General features: G+C 40.8%; 1 protein-coding gene across 2 annotated transcripts in view; it reads left to right on the forward strand.

Moving 5' to 3' along the window:
• tenm1 (teneurin transmembrane protein 1) overlaps positions 1-19,194 on the forward strand; it is a 185,714-nt gene that overhangs the window by 125,246 nt on the left and 41,274 nt on the right. For both annotated transcript variants that reach the window (XM_088989569.1, XM_088989570.1), the window contains exons 19-22: positions 5,044-5,187; positions 8,213-8,465; positions 9,290-9,310; positions 11,174-11,406. In XM_088989569.1, the coding sequence (XP_088845695.1) occupies positions 5,044-5,187; positions 8,213-8,465; positions 9,290-9,310; positions 11,174-11,406 (651 nt within the window). The remainder of the gene's footprint in view (positions 1-5,043; positions 5,188-8,212; positions 8,466-9,289; positions 9,311-11,173; positions 11,407-19,194) is intronic.

The raw sequence follows: 19,194 nt of genomic DNA on the forward strand, positions 1-19,194 counted from the left end.
CCTTCCCTACTCATATCTTTCTCATCTGTCACCTTTTGCTCGATCACATTTTCACTTGTTCTATTTACCTGCCTCTGTGAACAGAGATCTTGCCCATCTTTGCCCTCCGTGCTTCCTTTCCTCCTACATTGTTTTTCTCTTGTCATGTTTTTCTCCTGAATTGTTATGTTCTCTACTCTTTGTCATCTTGCTTGTCTAACGCGGTCCTCTTGTTTATTCTTTGGTACACTTGTTCCAACATAAACATCCCCGCTCTCTACTTTCTGCTTTTTTGGCTGGCACAGCAACTCACACCAACACTGATTTGATGTCCACGTTTACACACGCACGCACACACACACACACACGCACACACACATACACATACAGCCAAAGCGTCTACCAGAAAGGGAGATCATGCTCTGTTTGCTGAGGTGAACGCATGCCTGAGGCTCTGACAGAGGGGAATGAAAGCTTTCACCTGTGTGCTATAGGCCATGTGTTTGTAAGGTAGTATACATGCGTGTGTGTCCCACTTATAAAATATCAGAATCAGAAAACCTTTATTCAGCCCACAATGGTGAAATTTGCAGTCCACAGCAGCAATTTCAAAGGGGAGGGGGTGGGGGTGAAAAGATAGAAAACAAGATATGCTAAGCATAACAAAATAAAAATGTCAACTGTATACTGTGCAAATGTAAATGTGCAAAACACTTTCATAAAAAACTGTACATAGTGCAAGTATCAAGAAAGGTATATTGATATATTGCATCAACCCATATTGACAAGTGTCCAGTTTTTTTTTCTTCACATGTGAACATTGAGAATTGCAAAGCTTGACAGCAGTCGGTAGGAACGAGCGGCGGTACCTCTCCTTCTTGCAGCGCGGGCGTAATAGTCTCTGGCTGAAGGAGCTACCCAATGCTGTCAGGGTGGGCAGGGGGCGGTGGGAGGGGCTGTCCATCTTAGCTTTTAGTTTAGCTAGCGTCCGTCTGTTGCCCACCTCCTCTAGAGAGTCCAGCGAGCAGCCCTGGACAGTACTGGCCCTCTTGACAAGGTGCTCCAGTCTTTTCCTGTACCGGGTGGTGATGCTGCCTGACCAGCAGACAATTCCATAGTGGATGGCTGAAGCCACCACAGAGTCATAAAAAGTCTTTCGGAGTGACCCCTGAACTCCAAAAGACCTCAGTTTCCTGAGTAGGAAGAGGTGACTCTGTCCCTTTTTGATTAGGGCATCCGTGTTTGTAGTCCAGTCCAGTTTATTGTTGAGAGTAACACCCAGGTACTTGTAGGAGGTCACCCTCTCAATGTCTGAACCCTGGATGTTCAACGGTGCAGGTGAGGATTGTTTCCTGCAGAAATCCACTACCAGCTCCTTGGTTTTCCTGGTGTTGATCTGGAGGTGATTCTGCTGGCACCAGTCCACAAAGTCGTTTGTCAGTCCCCTGTACTCCCGATCGTCTCCCTCTGTAATGAGGCCGACAATAGCTGAGTCGTCAGAGAACTTCTGAAGGTTGGGGTGTTGTAGTTGAAGTCCGAGGTGTAGAGGGTGAACAGGAATGGAGCCAGGATCGTCCCCTACGGCTCTTTGGTGCTGCAGAGAAGTCTGTCCAACTCACAGTTCTTTACCCTCACGTACTGTGGCCTGTTTATGAGGTAATCTGTAATCCACAATGTGAGTTGGTGGTCGACTCCGGCATGCCGCAGCTTGTCCCCCGGTAGGTTTGGCTGGATGGTGTTGAAGGCATTGGAGAGGTCGAAGAACGTGATCCTCACCGTGCTCGCAGCATTCTCCAGGTGCAGCAGCGCCGAGTGGACGAGGTAGATGATGGCGTCCTCCACACCGATGCTGAGCTGGTAGGCAAATTGTAGCGGGTCCAGCGATGAGCTTGCCAGCGGTCGCAGGTAGGCGAGGACGAGTCTCTCCAGGGTCTTCATCAGGTGAGACGTCAGCACCACCGGTCTGTAGCTGTTGTGCTCCTTTGGGTTGGCAATCTTGGGCACTGGGACCAGGCATGATGTTTTCAACGACTATGGAACTCTTCCCAGCTTCAGGCTCAAGTTGAACATGTGCTGGACAATGACACACAGCTGGTCGGAGCAGGTGTTGGCGAGTCGGGAACTGATGTCGTCCGGACCTGCTGCCTTCCTTACTTCCATCCTCCTCAGGTTGTTCCTCACCAGCACAGTTGTGACAGACAGGCAGGAACCAGGAGGCAGTGTGGCGGCTGAGCGTGTGGCAACGGTTGCGAGGGCAGTTGTTGGTTGTGGGAAGCTGGTCGTGAGAGGGGGCAGGGAGGGTAAGTCCACAGTGAGAGTTGGTGCAGGTGCAGCTACAGGTGGAGTTGACGGTGGGCCGGGGGCGACAGGCATCTTGTCAAACCGATTGAAAAAGTGGTTGAGTTCATCTGCCCAGTCCTTGTCTTTTTCGTTCAATGTCACTGGGCTTTTGTGGCCTGAGATGTTTTTCAGGCCCTTCCAGACACCAGCGACATTGCTGGCTTGCAGCTGCTCCTTCCTCCTCAGTTGGATCTGCACAGTTCCTCTCTGTTTCCCGACACAAAAGCCCCTTTCTTTTCCTTCAGGACGGCTTTTATGTCGGGATTAATCCATGATTTGTTGTTGGAAAAACACCGCAAGTCCGGGTGGGCACGGTGTTTTGTTCACAAAAGTTTATGTAGTCTGTGATGGTGTCGGTGAGTGAATCAATGTCCTCCCCATGAATCTCAGTAAAGAGCTCCCACCTGGTTGAGTCAAAACAGTCCCGCAGAGCTTCTTTAGCTTCTGTGGACCATCTTCTGACCGTGCGGGTCACAGCTGGTTGCCTCTGGACAAGGGGGTTGTACACAGGCTGGAGATGTACCATATTGTGGTCTGCTCTTCTGAGAAGGGGAGGGTTTGTATGCATCCTTGGCATTTGAGTAGAATAAGTCCAATGTGTTATTGTCTCTGGTGGGACAAGTTACATATTGTGTGAATGTTGGGAAGGAGTATTTCAGGGAAACGTGATTGAAGTCCCCTGAGATGATGAACACGGTGTTGGGGGACTGGGTTTGCAGCTTGTTTAAGACAAGCCGTCACGGCTATGACGTGTGAGAATTCCCGCGGCAGGTAATGCGGCCGGAGGCTAACGGCTATCAGCTCAATGTCGCGAGTACAGAGTTTTTCTTTGACCGGGATGTGCCCATGGTTGCACCATTTGTCATTCACAAACACAGCAATCCCCCCTCCTTTCTGCTTACCGCTGCCTGCATTTCTGTCCGCTCGTACGAGTTGGAAGCCGTCTAACTCAGCGTGAGTGTCCAGAGTGATTGACGATAGCCATGTCTCCGTGACGAGTAGCAAACGGGCTTCCCAGTACTCCCTCTGTTGTGATATTAGCTTGTGGATAGTGAACACACTTCCCCTTTGATACTTTGCTTGGCTTTACCAACCATTGCGGAAATTATTCCAAAATAAGGGTTCCAGAGAAAACAGCAGCTTCAATTATCCGCTTGCTGCTTATCAGTTGCTTTTTAACAACTGCCTTCTAAATGTGGTGGATTTGCCTGACAGAAAATTCCTTCAGAAGCGTGGATTGGATGAAACCCCGTTGCTCTCTGAGTGACATATATGCATAACAATTTGGCTAATTTAACGAGGGATTCGATATTTATTCTTCCTCCTTCTGTATACTCATCACTGAGTGCTTCATCAAAGATATGGTCAACATTTTATTTGTGATTGGGACCAATTTAGACGTGTGCCCGAATTACTGACAACAATGGTAAAATGCTCCTTAAAACATTGCCTGCATAGTTGATGATGATAACAGCTTCGTCTTTATGGTGCCAGATAGACGCGCTGAGTTCTATGAAAAAATGTTATCCAAATGCGATGTAAGAGGGACCTTCAGCTAATTTATTTGTACTTTTTTTGTTTTTCTTTATTTGTGCTGTTATATTACCAAAATAGTAACAGTAGTGCTCAAACTCAGAGTCAATTCGATCAGGGTTATGTCCTTGTCTGACATACTGTTACAACTGGACTGATTGCATTGCATTGGAGTCATGTGTTATGAGTGGAGATAATTGAGATCTGTTCATGAATCATCACCTTGGCTACAAGGTGCTCAATATAATTACTTCAACCACCATCTTTTCTGATGAAAAAAAATATTATAACCTAAGTCACATTTCCGCCATTCTTGCTCGATAATAAGTAATGTTTATGTCATCTTGAAAATGTGCCTATTTGATATGTATTTATTTATTTTTCTGTAAGATAGGATTATTTTATTTGTGGCAATGTGGTTCCATTTTCGTCATCAAATTCCAAGACGAATTTACTGTCGAGCTTATCGTGGGAAGCTGCACAGTATATCAATACAACTAAGAGGCCAGGCAACAAATTGTAGGGCTCTTTCATATGAGACTGACTCCTTTTGATTACACCGCTACTTCATACTGATCTCAGCAGACAGACTCACTGATTAGGTTTTGCTGTGCAGACCTTTCATCTGGTGCAGCCCTGCGTACAGTACAATATAGCTTTGAGACAGATTAAATTCAACCGCACCGTTACTGCAGGCACATGTTTCCATAGGAGTTGAACCAGAGCCATCTTAACCCTTGCCCCAAAATTGGAATATACTGTCATTGAGAGCAACAGGCAACACTTTCAAGTGCCTCGCTGCAAAGAGCTCCCCACTGAAAAGACGTATTTTACGATGTTTGTAAAAAAACTAACATTCAACCTTAGAACATGTAGCACATGTCAAACAAACCGATACCGTGCATGGAGTCATTTTGTACGAAAAAAGGACAAATTATTAATAATCCGATAGTAGAAATTTCTTTCCTGATAAATGACAAAACTGGTATTAAGCCTCAGTGGATGAATTATACTTTCTTGTTGTTGTTGTTGTTTTTGTGTGAGAATTTTAAAGAAGTAAATATATTTCTTTAGGAAAGCTATGTAAAGGAACAAAGACCAGGTCTAAATTTTCAAACAAGCAAAGTCGGTTCTGCTGCACAAACTAATGGCATGAATCTAACTCATCTGTGTGCATATGTTTGTTTTTAGTATCGGTCGGCTACGAGTATGAATCATGTCCTGGAGTTATTCAGTGGGAGAGGAGAACGGCGCTCATGCAGGGTTTTGAGTTGGTTCCCTCTCACCTTGGAGGTTGGTCCTTGGACAAACATCATTCCTTGAACTTTCATAGTGGTGAGTATATCCTAAGTACATATTGAGTCCAACTCGAATATTTTATTTTTCTTATTTAGCTGCATCAGTCCTCTGGTATAGATTTGGTTAGCTGAACTCATCATTGATTGAACCGTGAATAAGCGCAATTTGGCTTGCTTGATCTAGGCGACAAGACAAACATAGTCAGAGCCCCTCAATTATATCTTTTTGCCTATTGTTTTACAAAATGTGAATGACTTACTGTCGGCCAATTTTGCTCGTTTTGAAATCTTTTTCTCATTTCATCTTTTTCATAATTATTTTACAAATATCACCCCTCACCATATGTTCACCTAGATTCACCCCAAAGCACCCATTTTCAATACGCTTATATTTGTATTTTATAATTTGTATTTATGAATTTAATTTGCATTCTTCTCCATCTCCCTTTCATTTCCATCATTTTGCTGCTGAAAATTCGGAGTTTCTCCATTGTGAGACAAATAAAGGATTTTATCATCTTATCTTATATCGCCCACCAAATAATTTGTATATTGGACGAAATAAAGTCCTTACTTGGTGAGGATTATTATCAAATAAGTTAAGCCTCTCGTCATTTTTACAGTAATTAATATTAATACACATACATACATCTGGTTTGATTCATTTTTTTTTATTTTTTTGTAAAACAGCAACATTGTTTGATCTCTGAGTTTTGGGGATTGTGTCATCCATGGTTTTGCCACTTTCTGAATGTGTGATGTTGCCCGCCCATGATGCGCATGATCATACATATCAAAAAGTGGAAATATTGGACGTTTCCTTTGGATACATTTTTTACTGACAGTCTGAAAATAGTGGTGACAAATCTAGAGATGAAAATAAAAATGGCATAGTGACGGACTGAATGGGCTCGCAAATCATGATAAACTCATGATATCTGATTTGTGCGACCGCCACTTGCTGATGACAGAAGTTTGTTAACTCGCCTGCCACTGGTATTGAAGCTTTTCAAGCATCAGTAATAACATGGCCTGAATAAAGAACAGATATTAAATTGTCCTTGTATTTCTTGTCCTTGTATTGTGAGCTTCATTCAAATAGCTGCCCCTTTCCGAAAATGCACCAAGACCTAATCAAGCCAGGAAGAGAAAGGTTGCTTTTCATCATATGAAATGTTCGTGCAGGCAAATTCCTTGAATCTATGTTGGTTTTGGTAAAGGTCTTTACTGTTGTAAAATCAGTTTATGACTGCAATGGACCACCTTTGGTCGTTAGCTAATGGACTATGAAAACAAATAAATAAGTGTGGCACGCTCACCCTTTGGTCTGACAATAGAAACACAGTAAAATGCAAATGCAACCAACTGTATAACGAATTCAGTGACATTAAAACACATGATTAGTAATTAAAAACAGCAGAGTCTGTGTAAAAGTTCAGCTGCGTAATTGTGCGCAGTGGCAGCCGGACACGAGATTTTGTGACAGACTTTACTGCATATATATATATATATATATATATATATATATATATATATATATATATATATATATATATATATATATATATATATATATATATATATATAGATAGATAGATAGATAGATAGATAGATAGATAGATAGATAGATAGATAGTTTGGTATTGCTATTTAAATTGCCTATTCTGGGATTTTCCTCTATTATTCACTGTAAAACACACATGGCATTTTTGTGCCAGGGCCAAACTCATCTATCGGCATTTACAAACGTTTGATATATTTGCAAATTTCAGCACTGCTCTATCCCCATCCTGTGTCAATTGAGGACGTTCACCCGAGATCAGCCTCATTTCTGTCATGGTTTGCACATTGTAGAAGACCCAAAAGTAGCAAGGCAGGAGGAGCAGAGCAGTGGCAATCTGAAAAAAAACTGAATTGAAAGCAGCAACAAAGTCTTGAAATGATCAAAGCTCTATATAACGACACACTAGGAAATAAAACACATCACTATGATAAAACAGAAGAACATCAACACAGCAAAACAAAAGTACCACAACAATCCAACATCAAATGATCAGTGTGTCAGCGCTTTCAATAGGAAAGAGCTAATGACATGATGACCAACAGGTGTGCCGCTGAAGGAGAATCTCTCCAATACCACAGAACAGAATCATGACAAATGCATTTTACTTTTTTTTTTTTTTAACTTTTTTTAATCTCAGTTAATCCATATATGTCTGAATACAAATGGAGACCAGACATTTCATACTTAAATTGGTGAAATACATTTACAATGGTGAAAACATTGGTCATAATGTGAGCATTCGAAGGATATGAAAGCTGTCCAGGAAGATATAGTGTAGGTTACACAGCACAAAGCACAAAACAAACTAGTAGTGAAACACTACATTAAACTCTGAACAAAAGAGTACAATTAAATCACACAAGTGTGTGTGGGTGGGAGTGGTGGGCGATCATACACACAGCATCAAAGGCAAGAACAGTAAGGGGCCGACAAAATCAAAGACTTTCGGAAGAAGCCCTCCAGCATATTGCCTATGTGTATAAATTTCCTGAACGTTTACAAACACAGTAATGTTTGCAATTACTGTACTCCTATGGACAACCACTTCAAAACCCTTCTGCCGGAAAAAAAATGATGTGTTGCATTGACTCTGTTTCATTTCGTCAAGTGGTTGCTTGATAAAAAAGCATAAGAATCAAAGGAGCAAACTTTTATTTATTTATTTATTTATTTATTTATTTATTTATTTATTTATTAAGTAGTCTACTTATAAAATGTTCTTATAAAATATTCTTTTATTCCGGCCGACCACTTCAAATTAATTGAATAATTTCAACACATCTTTTCTTTCTGGGTACTTTCGGCGAAAGCGTACCATTATTGCAACATTCTTTTTTTGGTTGTCAAAATGCGGTAATTATGGTACGGTGGTATGGTATGGTGTAGTATTAAAAGCCATTTTGGATATTGCTCGGAGCAATCAGGGCTAGCTCACCTCCATTTTGGTGTTCCAAAATACGGCAAGTGTGATATAATGAACCGATTTGTCTTTTTCAAGGAATCCTCCACAAGGGAAATGGAGAAAATGTCTTCCTCTCCCAGCAGCCTGCTGTAATTGCCACAGTTATGGGGAACGGTTTCTATCGAAGCGTCCCCTGTGGGCCAAGCTGCAGTGGTGCAGCCCGTGATCTGATGCTGTATGCCCCTGTGGCACTGTCTAGTGGTCCTGAAGGTTCTCTTTATGTTGGGGACTTCAACTTCATCCGCAGGGTGCATCCAGATGGCTACACCAGGACCATTTTGGAACTGAAGTGAGTTGGATCGAGAATTCAAGCATGGGATTGAACATAATTGCATTCATCTATAGCACGTTCATGTTATGAACACATACACTGTGTGTGTGTGTATGTGTGTGTGTGTGTGTGTGTGTGTGTGTGTGTGTGTGTGTGTGTGCGTGTGCGTGCGTGCGTGCGTGCGTGCGTGTGTGTGTGTGTGTGTGTGTGTGTGTGTGTGTGTGTGTGTGTGTGTGTGTGTGTGTGTGTGTGTGTGTGCGCGCGCTTGCGTGCGTGCGTGTGTGTTAGTGGCTTTAGTTTTCATTAGCGTGTTTGTGATACATTTGTTTCCAGTTTGTTTTTATTTCCAACTTGACACTCCCAATTCTACTTCTTTGGGTAGAGAATCTTTTCTGTGATATTATGTTATCATGGTGGATGATAACAAAATCATTCTATGCCGGAGGCACAACAATCACATTTGCTCTATTTTCTCAAGCATTATATATCTCAATGGAATTTCACTCTCATTTGTCCTATAAAGTGTTCTTCCTATGTGACGTAACTCATCTTCGCTTGTATTATTGCATCTCTTACCAATACTGTTGCTTCAGTTTCATTGTGAGTATATATAATATTTCATTTTCCTGTGGGAAGAAACAACAAACATATTCCTGCTTGATTTAATATTTAATATGAAACAATTCAGATGGTTAAATCAAACCTGATCATGCTTTATGGGGATAAAACTCACTTATTGTAGCTTGTGAATATTTTTCCGTTTTCGCTGGACTTGTGAGTTACATATGTGCCTTGTTTTCTGTTTGTTTGTTTTTTTATGCTCCATCATGGCTTATTATCAGGAACCGGGATACAAGACACAGGTAAGAAGGGACAATGAACACAATGAACACCAATTTTTACGTGGCATGCACATTGCACATAATAAGAAATAATGTGTTATTGGAAGATCTCTAATTTAATGGCAACATAGTTTTGATGATTGGTTGCCAATTGAATTGGACTGCCTTTGATAAACACACCATCCTCAGTATGTATAATCGGTCTGTCTACAATACAGTATAGCTAATAAAACTGCATGTTAATATTGCAAATGAGCAATGAGCCCAAACCGAGTTGATATTTTCCTCTTTTTGATCCAAATCAAAGAAAACTTGACTCCCACAAATGAATATATAAAAACTTTGTAAACCTTAATGCATGGAGAGTCTTCTTATGGAGACACTTAAGATACTCTATCCTTACCCTGAGGGGGTTCACCTTTACTTCCTGCTTCCATGGCAGCTTTTACTATTTAGAGCATATTTTGTTTTGTTTTTTAATGCCTATACTATTGTTCTCCCAAGTCAAATGCATTAATTATTCATTTCGATTCCGCTCTCAAATCTTCCTTCTTCTCGGTTCGCCCTGCAAAATAGCACAGTGTATATCAGCCAACATTTTTTTTAGTTTTTATTTTTAATACAAGGTGTCCTCAGAGGGGAGAGAATATGGGATGTACTCAGTGTAAAACCATTGTCAGTCTGTTGTCTTCGAAAAGGAACACACAACGGGAAGGCTCCGCAAGGCTGAGAGACCTCGACAGTCGAGATGACTGAGTCAGTCAGCTTTCATCGCTGTTGTGTTTTTTATTTTTTATTTTTTTTGTTTGTTTTGTTTGTATGTTGGTTTTTTGTGTTTTTTTTTTTTTTTTTTTGGGGGGTGGGTCTGCTTTACGACATTTTAATGTGGCTCGAGAGGCATAGGATGTAGCTGTTGCGTTCATTTCCCTTAAACTGGATACGTACATGCCTTTGGAGTTGAACATCTAATTTAATAAAATGACAATCGTGTGATTTGAAATAAACTCAGTGTACGGGCAATGCTTGCTGAAAATTTAAGAAGCCCAACAAATATTTTATGCTGCACAGAGGAGTGACACACTTTGTAACTCAGTGAAAAACTCTCCTTGGATCAAGTTTAAATTATGTATGTGCAACTCAATGCAGAGTTCTGTAAACAGTTTTACGCATAATGGACTCAAATGACTGACATCCCCTGGATGGACGACGGTGCGTTATTATTCTGTAAGAGCTGAGGATAGTCAAATTAATACACAAATGGGCTGTTCTCCTTTGTGCATTTTAATTATATCAGGGCTAAGTGTTTTTTTTAATACCAACGAGTGAAATCAATCCAGTGATGGGGCTATGTCAAGAACCAGGCCAATTTGTTTATTGAAGAATATGACAGTTACAGACAAATATATATTACTATTCCTGATTTTTTGCTTATATTAAAATGGATATATATTGATAGAATTTGTAGGTATTTTGAGGTTTATAGCGAAAGTCACCACAACACATTAATATTATCATAATGATGAGTGGTTATCCAATGGTGCTGGTGTTTTTCTGAGTGGTGTTATAAAATACATTTTGTAAAGGGGCCCCATGAAAAATTGGACCATTTCCAGAGTGTGAATTGAGGAGATTCTGGTTGACTTGAGTGTTAAAGTCACCCTGAAACCTTTCAAAAACAGTGTCCAGTCAGAACTGAAATATTCACTGCCTTGTCTGAAGACAAGCATAAGTAGAGTGAATACCTCGTGGTGATTTGGCTTTCGGGTCAAAATCCACTCGTAAATTAACATTTACTCAGGCCATGATTCATTGTGGGCTTGAATATACGCCGTAAAAGTGTTCTGACTGTTTTAACTTTGCCTTCCGTTGACCTGTCCTTAATAGCACCAGCCCGGCCCATAAATACTACTTAGCCATGGACCCAATGGGAGAAGTTCTTTACGTGTCGGACACCAGCAGTCGCAGAGTGTACAGGGTGAGGAACCTTGGTCAGCCAAAAGATCCGTCACGCAACTTGGAGGTGGTTGCTGGGACTGGGGAGCAGTGTTTGCCCTTTGACCAGAGCCACTGTGGTGAGGGTAGGAAGGCCACCGAAGCGGCACTCAATAACCCACGAGGTAAGACCTTGTCACAGAGAGTGTTCTCACTAATTGACTGGGAATGTCCATTGTTGCCAAGGTTATTCTATTTGCACTCTTATGGGCAAATATCCGTAGTCAAGGTTAAAGGTGATCAATGCAACGCCGCAATCTGTTTTTGCCATTGAAACCCACGAGTCCACGCAATTTAACAACACAATATTAAGTTGGGGAAAATTCATTTTCAGAGCTCGCACGGCTGTGAAAACAATGTCCGCGGTTGTATGAGTTTAGTGCGGAAGAGCTATATTGCCCATCAAGAAGCATGATCTCTATCCATAGCCTTCCATTTTCAATATGGCTCATCCTGTTGAGGGATGTGGGGAGTCGAAATCTATCCCAGCTGTATTTGGTGAAATGGAAACAACACTCTCAGATTTTCAGAACTTCATCACGGGGCACTCTCAGGATTGAGAGAAACAACCATTCACAGATGAGCAATGATTATTCCGTTACATTTGCACTGTCAAAACTTCATGTATTATATTATTTTTGCTTATTTATATATATATATATATATATATATATATATATATATATATATATATTATATATATATTTTGCTATATATATATATATATATATATATTGCTCATTTATATATTATGTATAATATTTTGCTTCATGATGGCAGTATTTCAAGTAAAGTCAGACTGAATTGCGGTCTATTTTCAAGAACCAGTGGCAAAGACATAATGGAGATGATGACTGTACTAATCAATATCACATCTATTGCGTAAATCATAATGTGGGCAGTAATAAGCGATGTTTGGGTCTATTGTAATTCTCTCACTCAGAACATTAATGTAATGGCTGGTTATGTTTTAATGACGGCACACCATCGTTTACAGTCGTGATTATGTTCATTGCTTGTTCAATGGCACTTTGAATGTCTGCTGTCATGCATAGAGTATAATACATTACTGGTTTAAAGATCACACTGTCTGCTGCCAAAAGCATCAATTTGCATCCCTGGCAGTCTGGTCTGTTGACTCAAGCTAAAATTGGATGAGGCATTCATCTTGGGGCGCTAATAATTCACCTAACATCAATAATAAGAGTTACTATTGACGTGTAGTTCATGAATAATGTTCATGAGCTTTAGAATAAGACGCCTTACTCTCCGTAGAGGACATTTGAGTGATGAGAAGGACGGATGTTAGCCCGGAGGGCCTCCTCGTCAAGCAATCCAGTCGCAGACGTTCATGCGTACACGAAGATGACAGGTTCCCCCATCGCGCGGAATGCCGCTCAACACTGGGCTGGGGTGCGCCCGGATGATGCTACCGACACCGCATCCGTGTCAAAGACTCGGTGCTAAATGACCTGCACACGACCTGATTCTGTGTCGTAAGTAGCAGAGCAGCTCGATCGCTGCGATCTATTGAAAGTCATCGCTCGATCTGTATGTACTGCTATTCTGATGAGGGGAAAAAAGGATAAAAGTAATATTTCATGTCATGGCAGTCAGGAATTAGACAATCGATAACCAGATTTGTCACACCTATGCTTTTTTGACTGAATATTGCTTGTAACTTTCTTCTTGATACAGATTTTGAAAATAAATAGCTTTCCTGAATCCCATTTGTCATTGGTGACATGTCATCCTGTATGCATACGGTATAATATATTGAAAGAATGTGATCGGCTTGTGCCACTTTCAGACTATATAAGTATGACTATAATCACCAGTACCTTGTGTGGAAAAGGCATGCAGATATCCAGCATTATTATTTTGGAATGACTAGCTGTGCAATTTTTGAAAAGGCAAAAGGTTCATGTAGGATGTCCAAGGAGCACACTTTAAAAGGACAGTACCATCGTGATGTTAGTATGTTTCTTTACTCCCGTGGAGAAGACTTGTATATCTATGTATGTGTGTGCGTGTGCGTGTGTGTGTGTGTGCGTGTGTGTGTGTGTGTGTGTGTGTGTGTGTGTGTGTGTGCGTGCGTGCGTGCGTGTGTGTGTTGGGTGGTTGGGTGTGTGTATGTATGTATGGATGGATGGATGGATGGATGGATGGATTTATTTGTTACTTCGTTTATTTATTCATTCATTTTATGAATTCACTTACGGTGCTGACTTTTGCAGACTCCATTAAAAATAATAAAATACCAACTCATAATCGCACATATACAGTTTACTTTGCTTTCTTACCAAATAACTAGTTCAAAATGAAACATCTTTTTTAAAATGAAAATAAATGTCTGATATACGTCCTCTCTCCAAAATTCTAATCTTCTAATAAAATATGTGATTATGAATGGCAATTATTACCTTTATCAACCAACAGCATGGTAATACTTTTTTCAAAATTAGTCAAGCTTGACATTTCAAATCATGATTTAATGTAATTCAAGCTTCATGGCACTTTCCGTACTTGGTGGGGAAAAAATGGCGGGGGGCAGAGGGATCAGCTGATAAATGTGTGGCCCTTTCATTGACGAACATATTGGTCACCTTACCATGTGCATATTAATACAGATTCATGCCCTCCAGCTGATATGCATATATACCTATATGAAGTCTCTAATTAGATCATGGAAAGGCAGTACAGGGACTAAAAGTGTTTAAAAAAACTTGGTTGACATTTAGGGTTCACAGTACATTCTGGCCATATTGTGAAGCATAACACAACCCCAGGCAGACTTGTGCTAATTCAGCAATTATTGACTGGAAAAAAGCAAACAATAACAAGAATGCATTTTCCATATTATTAGAACTGTTATGATTAAACAATTAATCGACAACTCATAAAATTTGTCAGTCATCGTAATTAAAAATGAAATGTCGGCGGTTTGGGATTTTAGAATTGCAATGGTAAATATCAGATTATTTGTCATCATCCCTTTATTTGATTCATTGATGAATCATCGCAATAATTGACAGGTCCACTAATTCATAAAATATAATGTATAATTAGTCGCATCTGTAAATATAATCATAATAATATTGGATCAAGTATCATTGCAAGGCAACGTCCTCTCAAGTTTGATTTTTTTCATTTGAAAATGGTATTCATTAAACTCAAGCTTGCTGAAGACTAATGCACAATGGAAAATGCCATTGGTTGTCTCGCGAAAATTAGCACGACAAACAGTACAAAAAGGCACACAGGGTAGTGTACAAATGATACTCCCAATGTCGTGTTGGTTTAAAGAAAAAAAGAAAAATAAACAGTCAGCAGATTGACCAGTATCAAAAGACTACTTACTACTTTAACTCATGACTTGCGCAATTTTCTTGTTTCAGGCTACCTGATCGATTCATTTTATTAATGCAACAACAGGAACATTTGCAAATGTGCAAACATACTTATATTTGAGATAATAAGACCATAGTGTTACACTTGATGAGACAGCCTGACTTCAGTGACTGCTCTACTTCCACGTAGAGTGTACTTTTGTTTGCTCATTTTGCCCCAGGCTAGAAGAACTTTGGCCAGCCAGGTTTGACAAGTGCAGGAAACACGCTCATCATAAGGTTATTATCCAGCGAGAATCAGACAAGAAGAGGCCCCTAACAGAACTGCCCACCCTCCATGGGGGCTGTAATTGTTAAAATACATGCTGCCGAGAAGAAATAATCACTGTCCCCCTCAGTCGCACGCACAGTCGGCCACCTTTTGGCTTCCCATCGGGCACACAGGAGACTGAGGCACAGCCATGTCAGCCATCATCCGACATGGTCTTCAATGTCAGCCACTCTCAGCTTCTGCATGCAAAGCAAAGTGAGGCAGACAGAGAGTCTATGGATTTCACCATAAACAAAATGCCCTGTGCTTCATGTGTCACAGAATTGTAAAATATGGTTATTATTTTCAATAGCTCGTCTTTGAGTTTTAGATTGAAATGTGGAGATGAAAGATGGGAGCCGAGCCCTCCTCTAAATTGACATCTAATGTGAAGCCTATTATGCTCATTATATGTGCTTGCTGCAGAACATTCTGTTTTTTAGTCCTTTATGAAGCAATAGAAAATTGCCTCCCAGGTCTTCCTGTTCCTTCATGGTCAGGTATTTCATGCTCTTTGACTCGTTGCGCTTCATAGACTTTTGTGTGGCCATTGCACTCTGACGAACCCGCTTAGAAAGGCTCTGGAGGTTTCTGCCCAAAGCCTCCTGGTACCCAGCCATCCATTTGACATGGCCCTTGCTCACGCTCCTCCTCTTTCCTCTTACCAATGCTAATGTGTTGGGCTTCACAGAGTAATATTTGTTTATTTAAGTTTTTCAAGATGGGCTCCCTGTGATTCTCATTGATCTTGTCTTGTTTCCTCCGGTGTGCTTTTCTCCACACAAACGCCATCCTCTCTTTTTTCCCCCATTGTTTCAAAGCTTCTCCATGTACCATCATTGGATCATCCATGTGTTGACATAGCGGCTGTTGGATTGCTGTGGCACGTGTGAGAATAGTTGTTACACTAATCCATAATTTAGATTTGGCCAACAAACAGCAGGCCGATTGAGCACACCAAATGCTGTGCAAGATTATAGCATCAAATGTACAGATTAGATGTTCTTGTGATGAATCCGAGATCATTGTTTGGAGCTGGCTCCACATGTGCCTCCGCTGTTAATTAGATCGGCAAATAAAATATGGATTGCATGTCTGACATGAAAGAAACATATTCCCTCATGATGTAATAATCTTGGCCCACATCTTTGGACTCTTTTAGTTCACAACATTTTAGATAGAATCAGAATTATCTTGATTTGGCCAAATATGTAGAACACTCACGGAATTTGTCTCCAGTCGATCAAGCTGCACGAGCATCATCATTTTAAAAAAAGACATGAAAAATAAGTTTGGAAGGGCATTTATTAATGTAAGTGGTAGATGGATGGATGATAGATAGGTAGGTAGGTAGGTAGGTAGGTAGGTAGGTAGGTAGGTGTGGCTCTCGTAGACTGACTTGCAGCAGCGCGCATGCTCCTTTGGTCGATAGCCAGGCATCACTAGTCGATCATGCAAATACGATTTGCTCATATCATTACAGGTAGGTAGCTAGCTAGCTAAGCTAGGTAGGTAGGTAGGTAGGTAGGGAGGTATGTAGGTAGGTAGATCAATGTGCATTTAAAATTAAACTCAAATGTTTAATATGAACATCAGTGATTCCTACCCAGCGTACACATTAGTGCAGGCACACACACAGACACACACACACACACACACACACACAAACACACACACACACACAAACACAAATACACACGCACCGACGTGCACATTTGCGACTATGGTAGTGCAACTGCAGTGTCGGTCACCCCCATTGACCCACAGGAGGCAGACTAATGCCCTTATCATAGGCTGACATGCTTCCTCCAGAGTCTCCCTCTTCCACATTGACTCGTTTCTCCTCTGTAGCTGTCTTTTCGTCTTCATTGTCTAAATCTTGCTTTACTTTAAAAAGTCAAACAGGCACGCTCGGCCTCATCTCTCACAGATCTACATCTGCTTGGCTTACCACCCGAGTAAAGATACTGCATCCAAACTGAAAGAATTCACAAGAAAGGGAGTTTAATCCAACAAAGGGAAGGAAAATAAGTACAGGAAGGGATAATGTTTCAAATGGCATGGGTTTTGTCAACCACCAGCTTCAGGCCATAGCAACTGAACTTCATCCTGTTCTGCCCCTATCTGGTTTGGCGTTTGAAATACAGTAGACTGTCAGCATTTTATCTGAATAATCTCCATCTGGATCAAGCATTTGACACTTGCTGCAAGTGTGTGCATTACTTTCAAAAGGCAGGGCAGCGGTACACAGCAGCGCATGTGTGCGGTTGGGGATATTCAGGAAGGTTGCCCCGTGCAAGTGCAACACAAATGATTTCGGCCTTCCATTTTCAATATCTGCCCCCTCTCAAAGTCTATGTGCGGGTCACTGCGGAGAAGCTACAACATCCCCAATGTCTATATTGACTCTATAGCAGCTGCTTGCTACTATCATGTGTTAATGCTTATACCATGCTTATTCTACTGCTGTCTCTCAAAGTGTTTAGTGCAGTGATTGTCTCATACGGAAGAGAAAGATAGAGGGAGCGAGTGAGGTGGATACAATTGAAAGAGTGAAACGGAAGAAAAAAAGATTAAATGCAATCACGGATTAAAATAATGAAGAGGTCTATGGTGAATGAAAAAAAGTGAGAGAGAGAGGGAGAGGATGAGAGAGGGAGAAAGAGAAGGGGGGCATTGGTTTATAGTGCAAGAGTGCAGCATGCGGCAGGCCAACATCTCATCTGCATATTAAACTGGCCCCGCGGCAGCCTTCATTAGGTCAACTATCATCATGCATCTGATCTGATTTTTTTAACTGAGATTTTCTTTGTGTAACCGCTAGTGTGCAAATTTGAACAACCTCCTCTTGTATTTCATTTCACAATGACCGAGCTTTTGCCATTGCCCCCAGACATGCTTGCATTAATGATGCATTCATGAATTAATGACACCGTTAAAGTACCTTTTGCATACCTTTTGATAGTAATGACACCATCGGTCAGGCTAGTTTTATACCACAGTTTTTTTTGTAGGGTCGGGGGGGGGGGGGGTTGTGTTGTGCTACAGATATGCATTGTAGTTCATTAACAGTCACACATTTCTGACATGAATAAGAAGAATTTGCCAGTGGGATAAACAGCAAACCAAGCAAATAATGTCCAACCAAGCTCACTACACACAGATACATCGATGACGTCTCAAGCGTTTGTGCAGTTTTCCCTTCACAGTAAAAATAATTGAAAGGATAGGTTCATATTGTTTTTGGTTATTGACTGATGATTTTTTTCAGCGAGAAAACATGACTGATGTGAGCCTTTTTGATAGAAGTGGCAGAATAATAAAGTAATCCACTCAGTCCCCACATAAAAAAATACAGGATACTCCTTTTAAGTCGAGTGCATTGTGATCCCAGAGCAGGAAAGTTTCCGTAAATAATCCATGCACTCTCACTTTAGAGCGTGCGTTCTCAATAGGAATTCCCAAATGACCTTGAGCATTGGTCGTGAGGTTAGTCGTAAGAGTCAAATAGATCCTCCAGGTCATGTGTCTGTGAATGAATAGGAAAATTGTTCGTGCCAGAACAAAGTGGAAACACAGTCACCTCACGTTATGAAGAAACCATTGAGATTCAATGAACTTTTTCACAGACCGTGTTTTTTTCATCCAGTATAGCATTAAAATTGCTGTGTAAAAATCTTTGTTCTATGATGACTTCAATAAGTTACCTTGCGTGGAAACATTACAATTAACTTGCTTGACTACATTTAAGCATTTAAGGCGATGTGGTTTCTGATCCTCAGTGATGAATGTTGCCCGGGTTTTCCTGCAATTCTGGATTTTTATTGAGGGAAATTCGCCAAAAATTAATCCGGAAATTCGTTTAAAACATTGAACAAACATACGTTTGAGTTTATTGTTTTGATTTCACGAGCTTAGCCATGGCAAGACACGAATTAAAAGTAGTCACAGTAACACTACTGCCCTTGAATTCTCATGGCCTCGCCATATCTCGGAGATATTGCAATTTTGATGAGACCGGAAGCAACAAAGGGTGCACATGTGCATACAAAAGAATAATTCAATCATTGAATTATGAGTATTTGGCCAGCCAGGTGATACAGTGAATGTGAGTGTGAATGGTTTTATTTCTCTGTATGTGCCCTATAATTGAATGGCAACTAGTTACATGGCCCAGCCTGCATTGAAGAATAGGCTCCAGCTCCCCATGACCATGGGTGTGCAAAATGGATAAATGAATGCAATATGTTTAA

The sequence above is a fragment of the Hippocampus bargibanti genome, linkage group LG02 (assembly GCF_051943395.1).
Source record: "Hippocampus bargibanti isolate YZ-2025 linkage group LG02, ASM5194339v1, whole genome shotgun sequence".
In the NCBI taxonomy this organism is placed as follows: Eukaryota; Metazoa; Chordata; class Actinopteri; order Syngnathiformes; family Syngnathidae; genus Hippocampus; species Hippocampus bargibanti.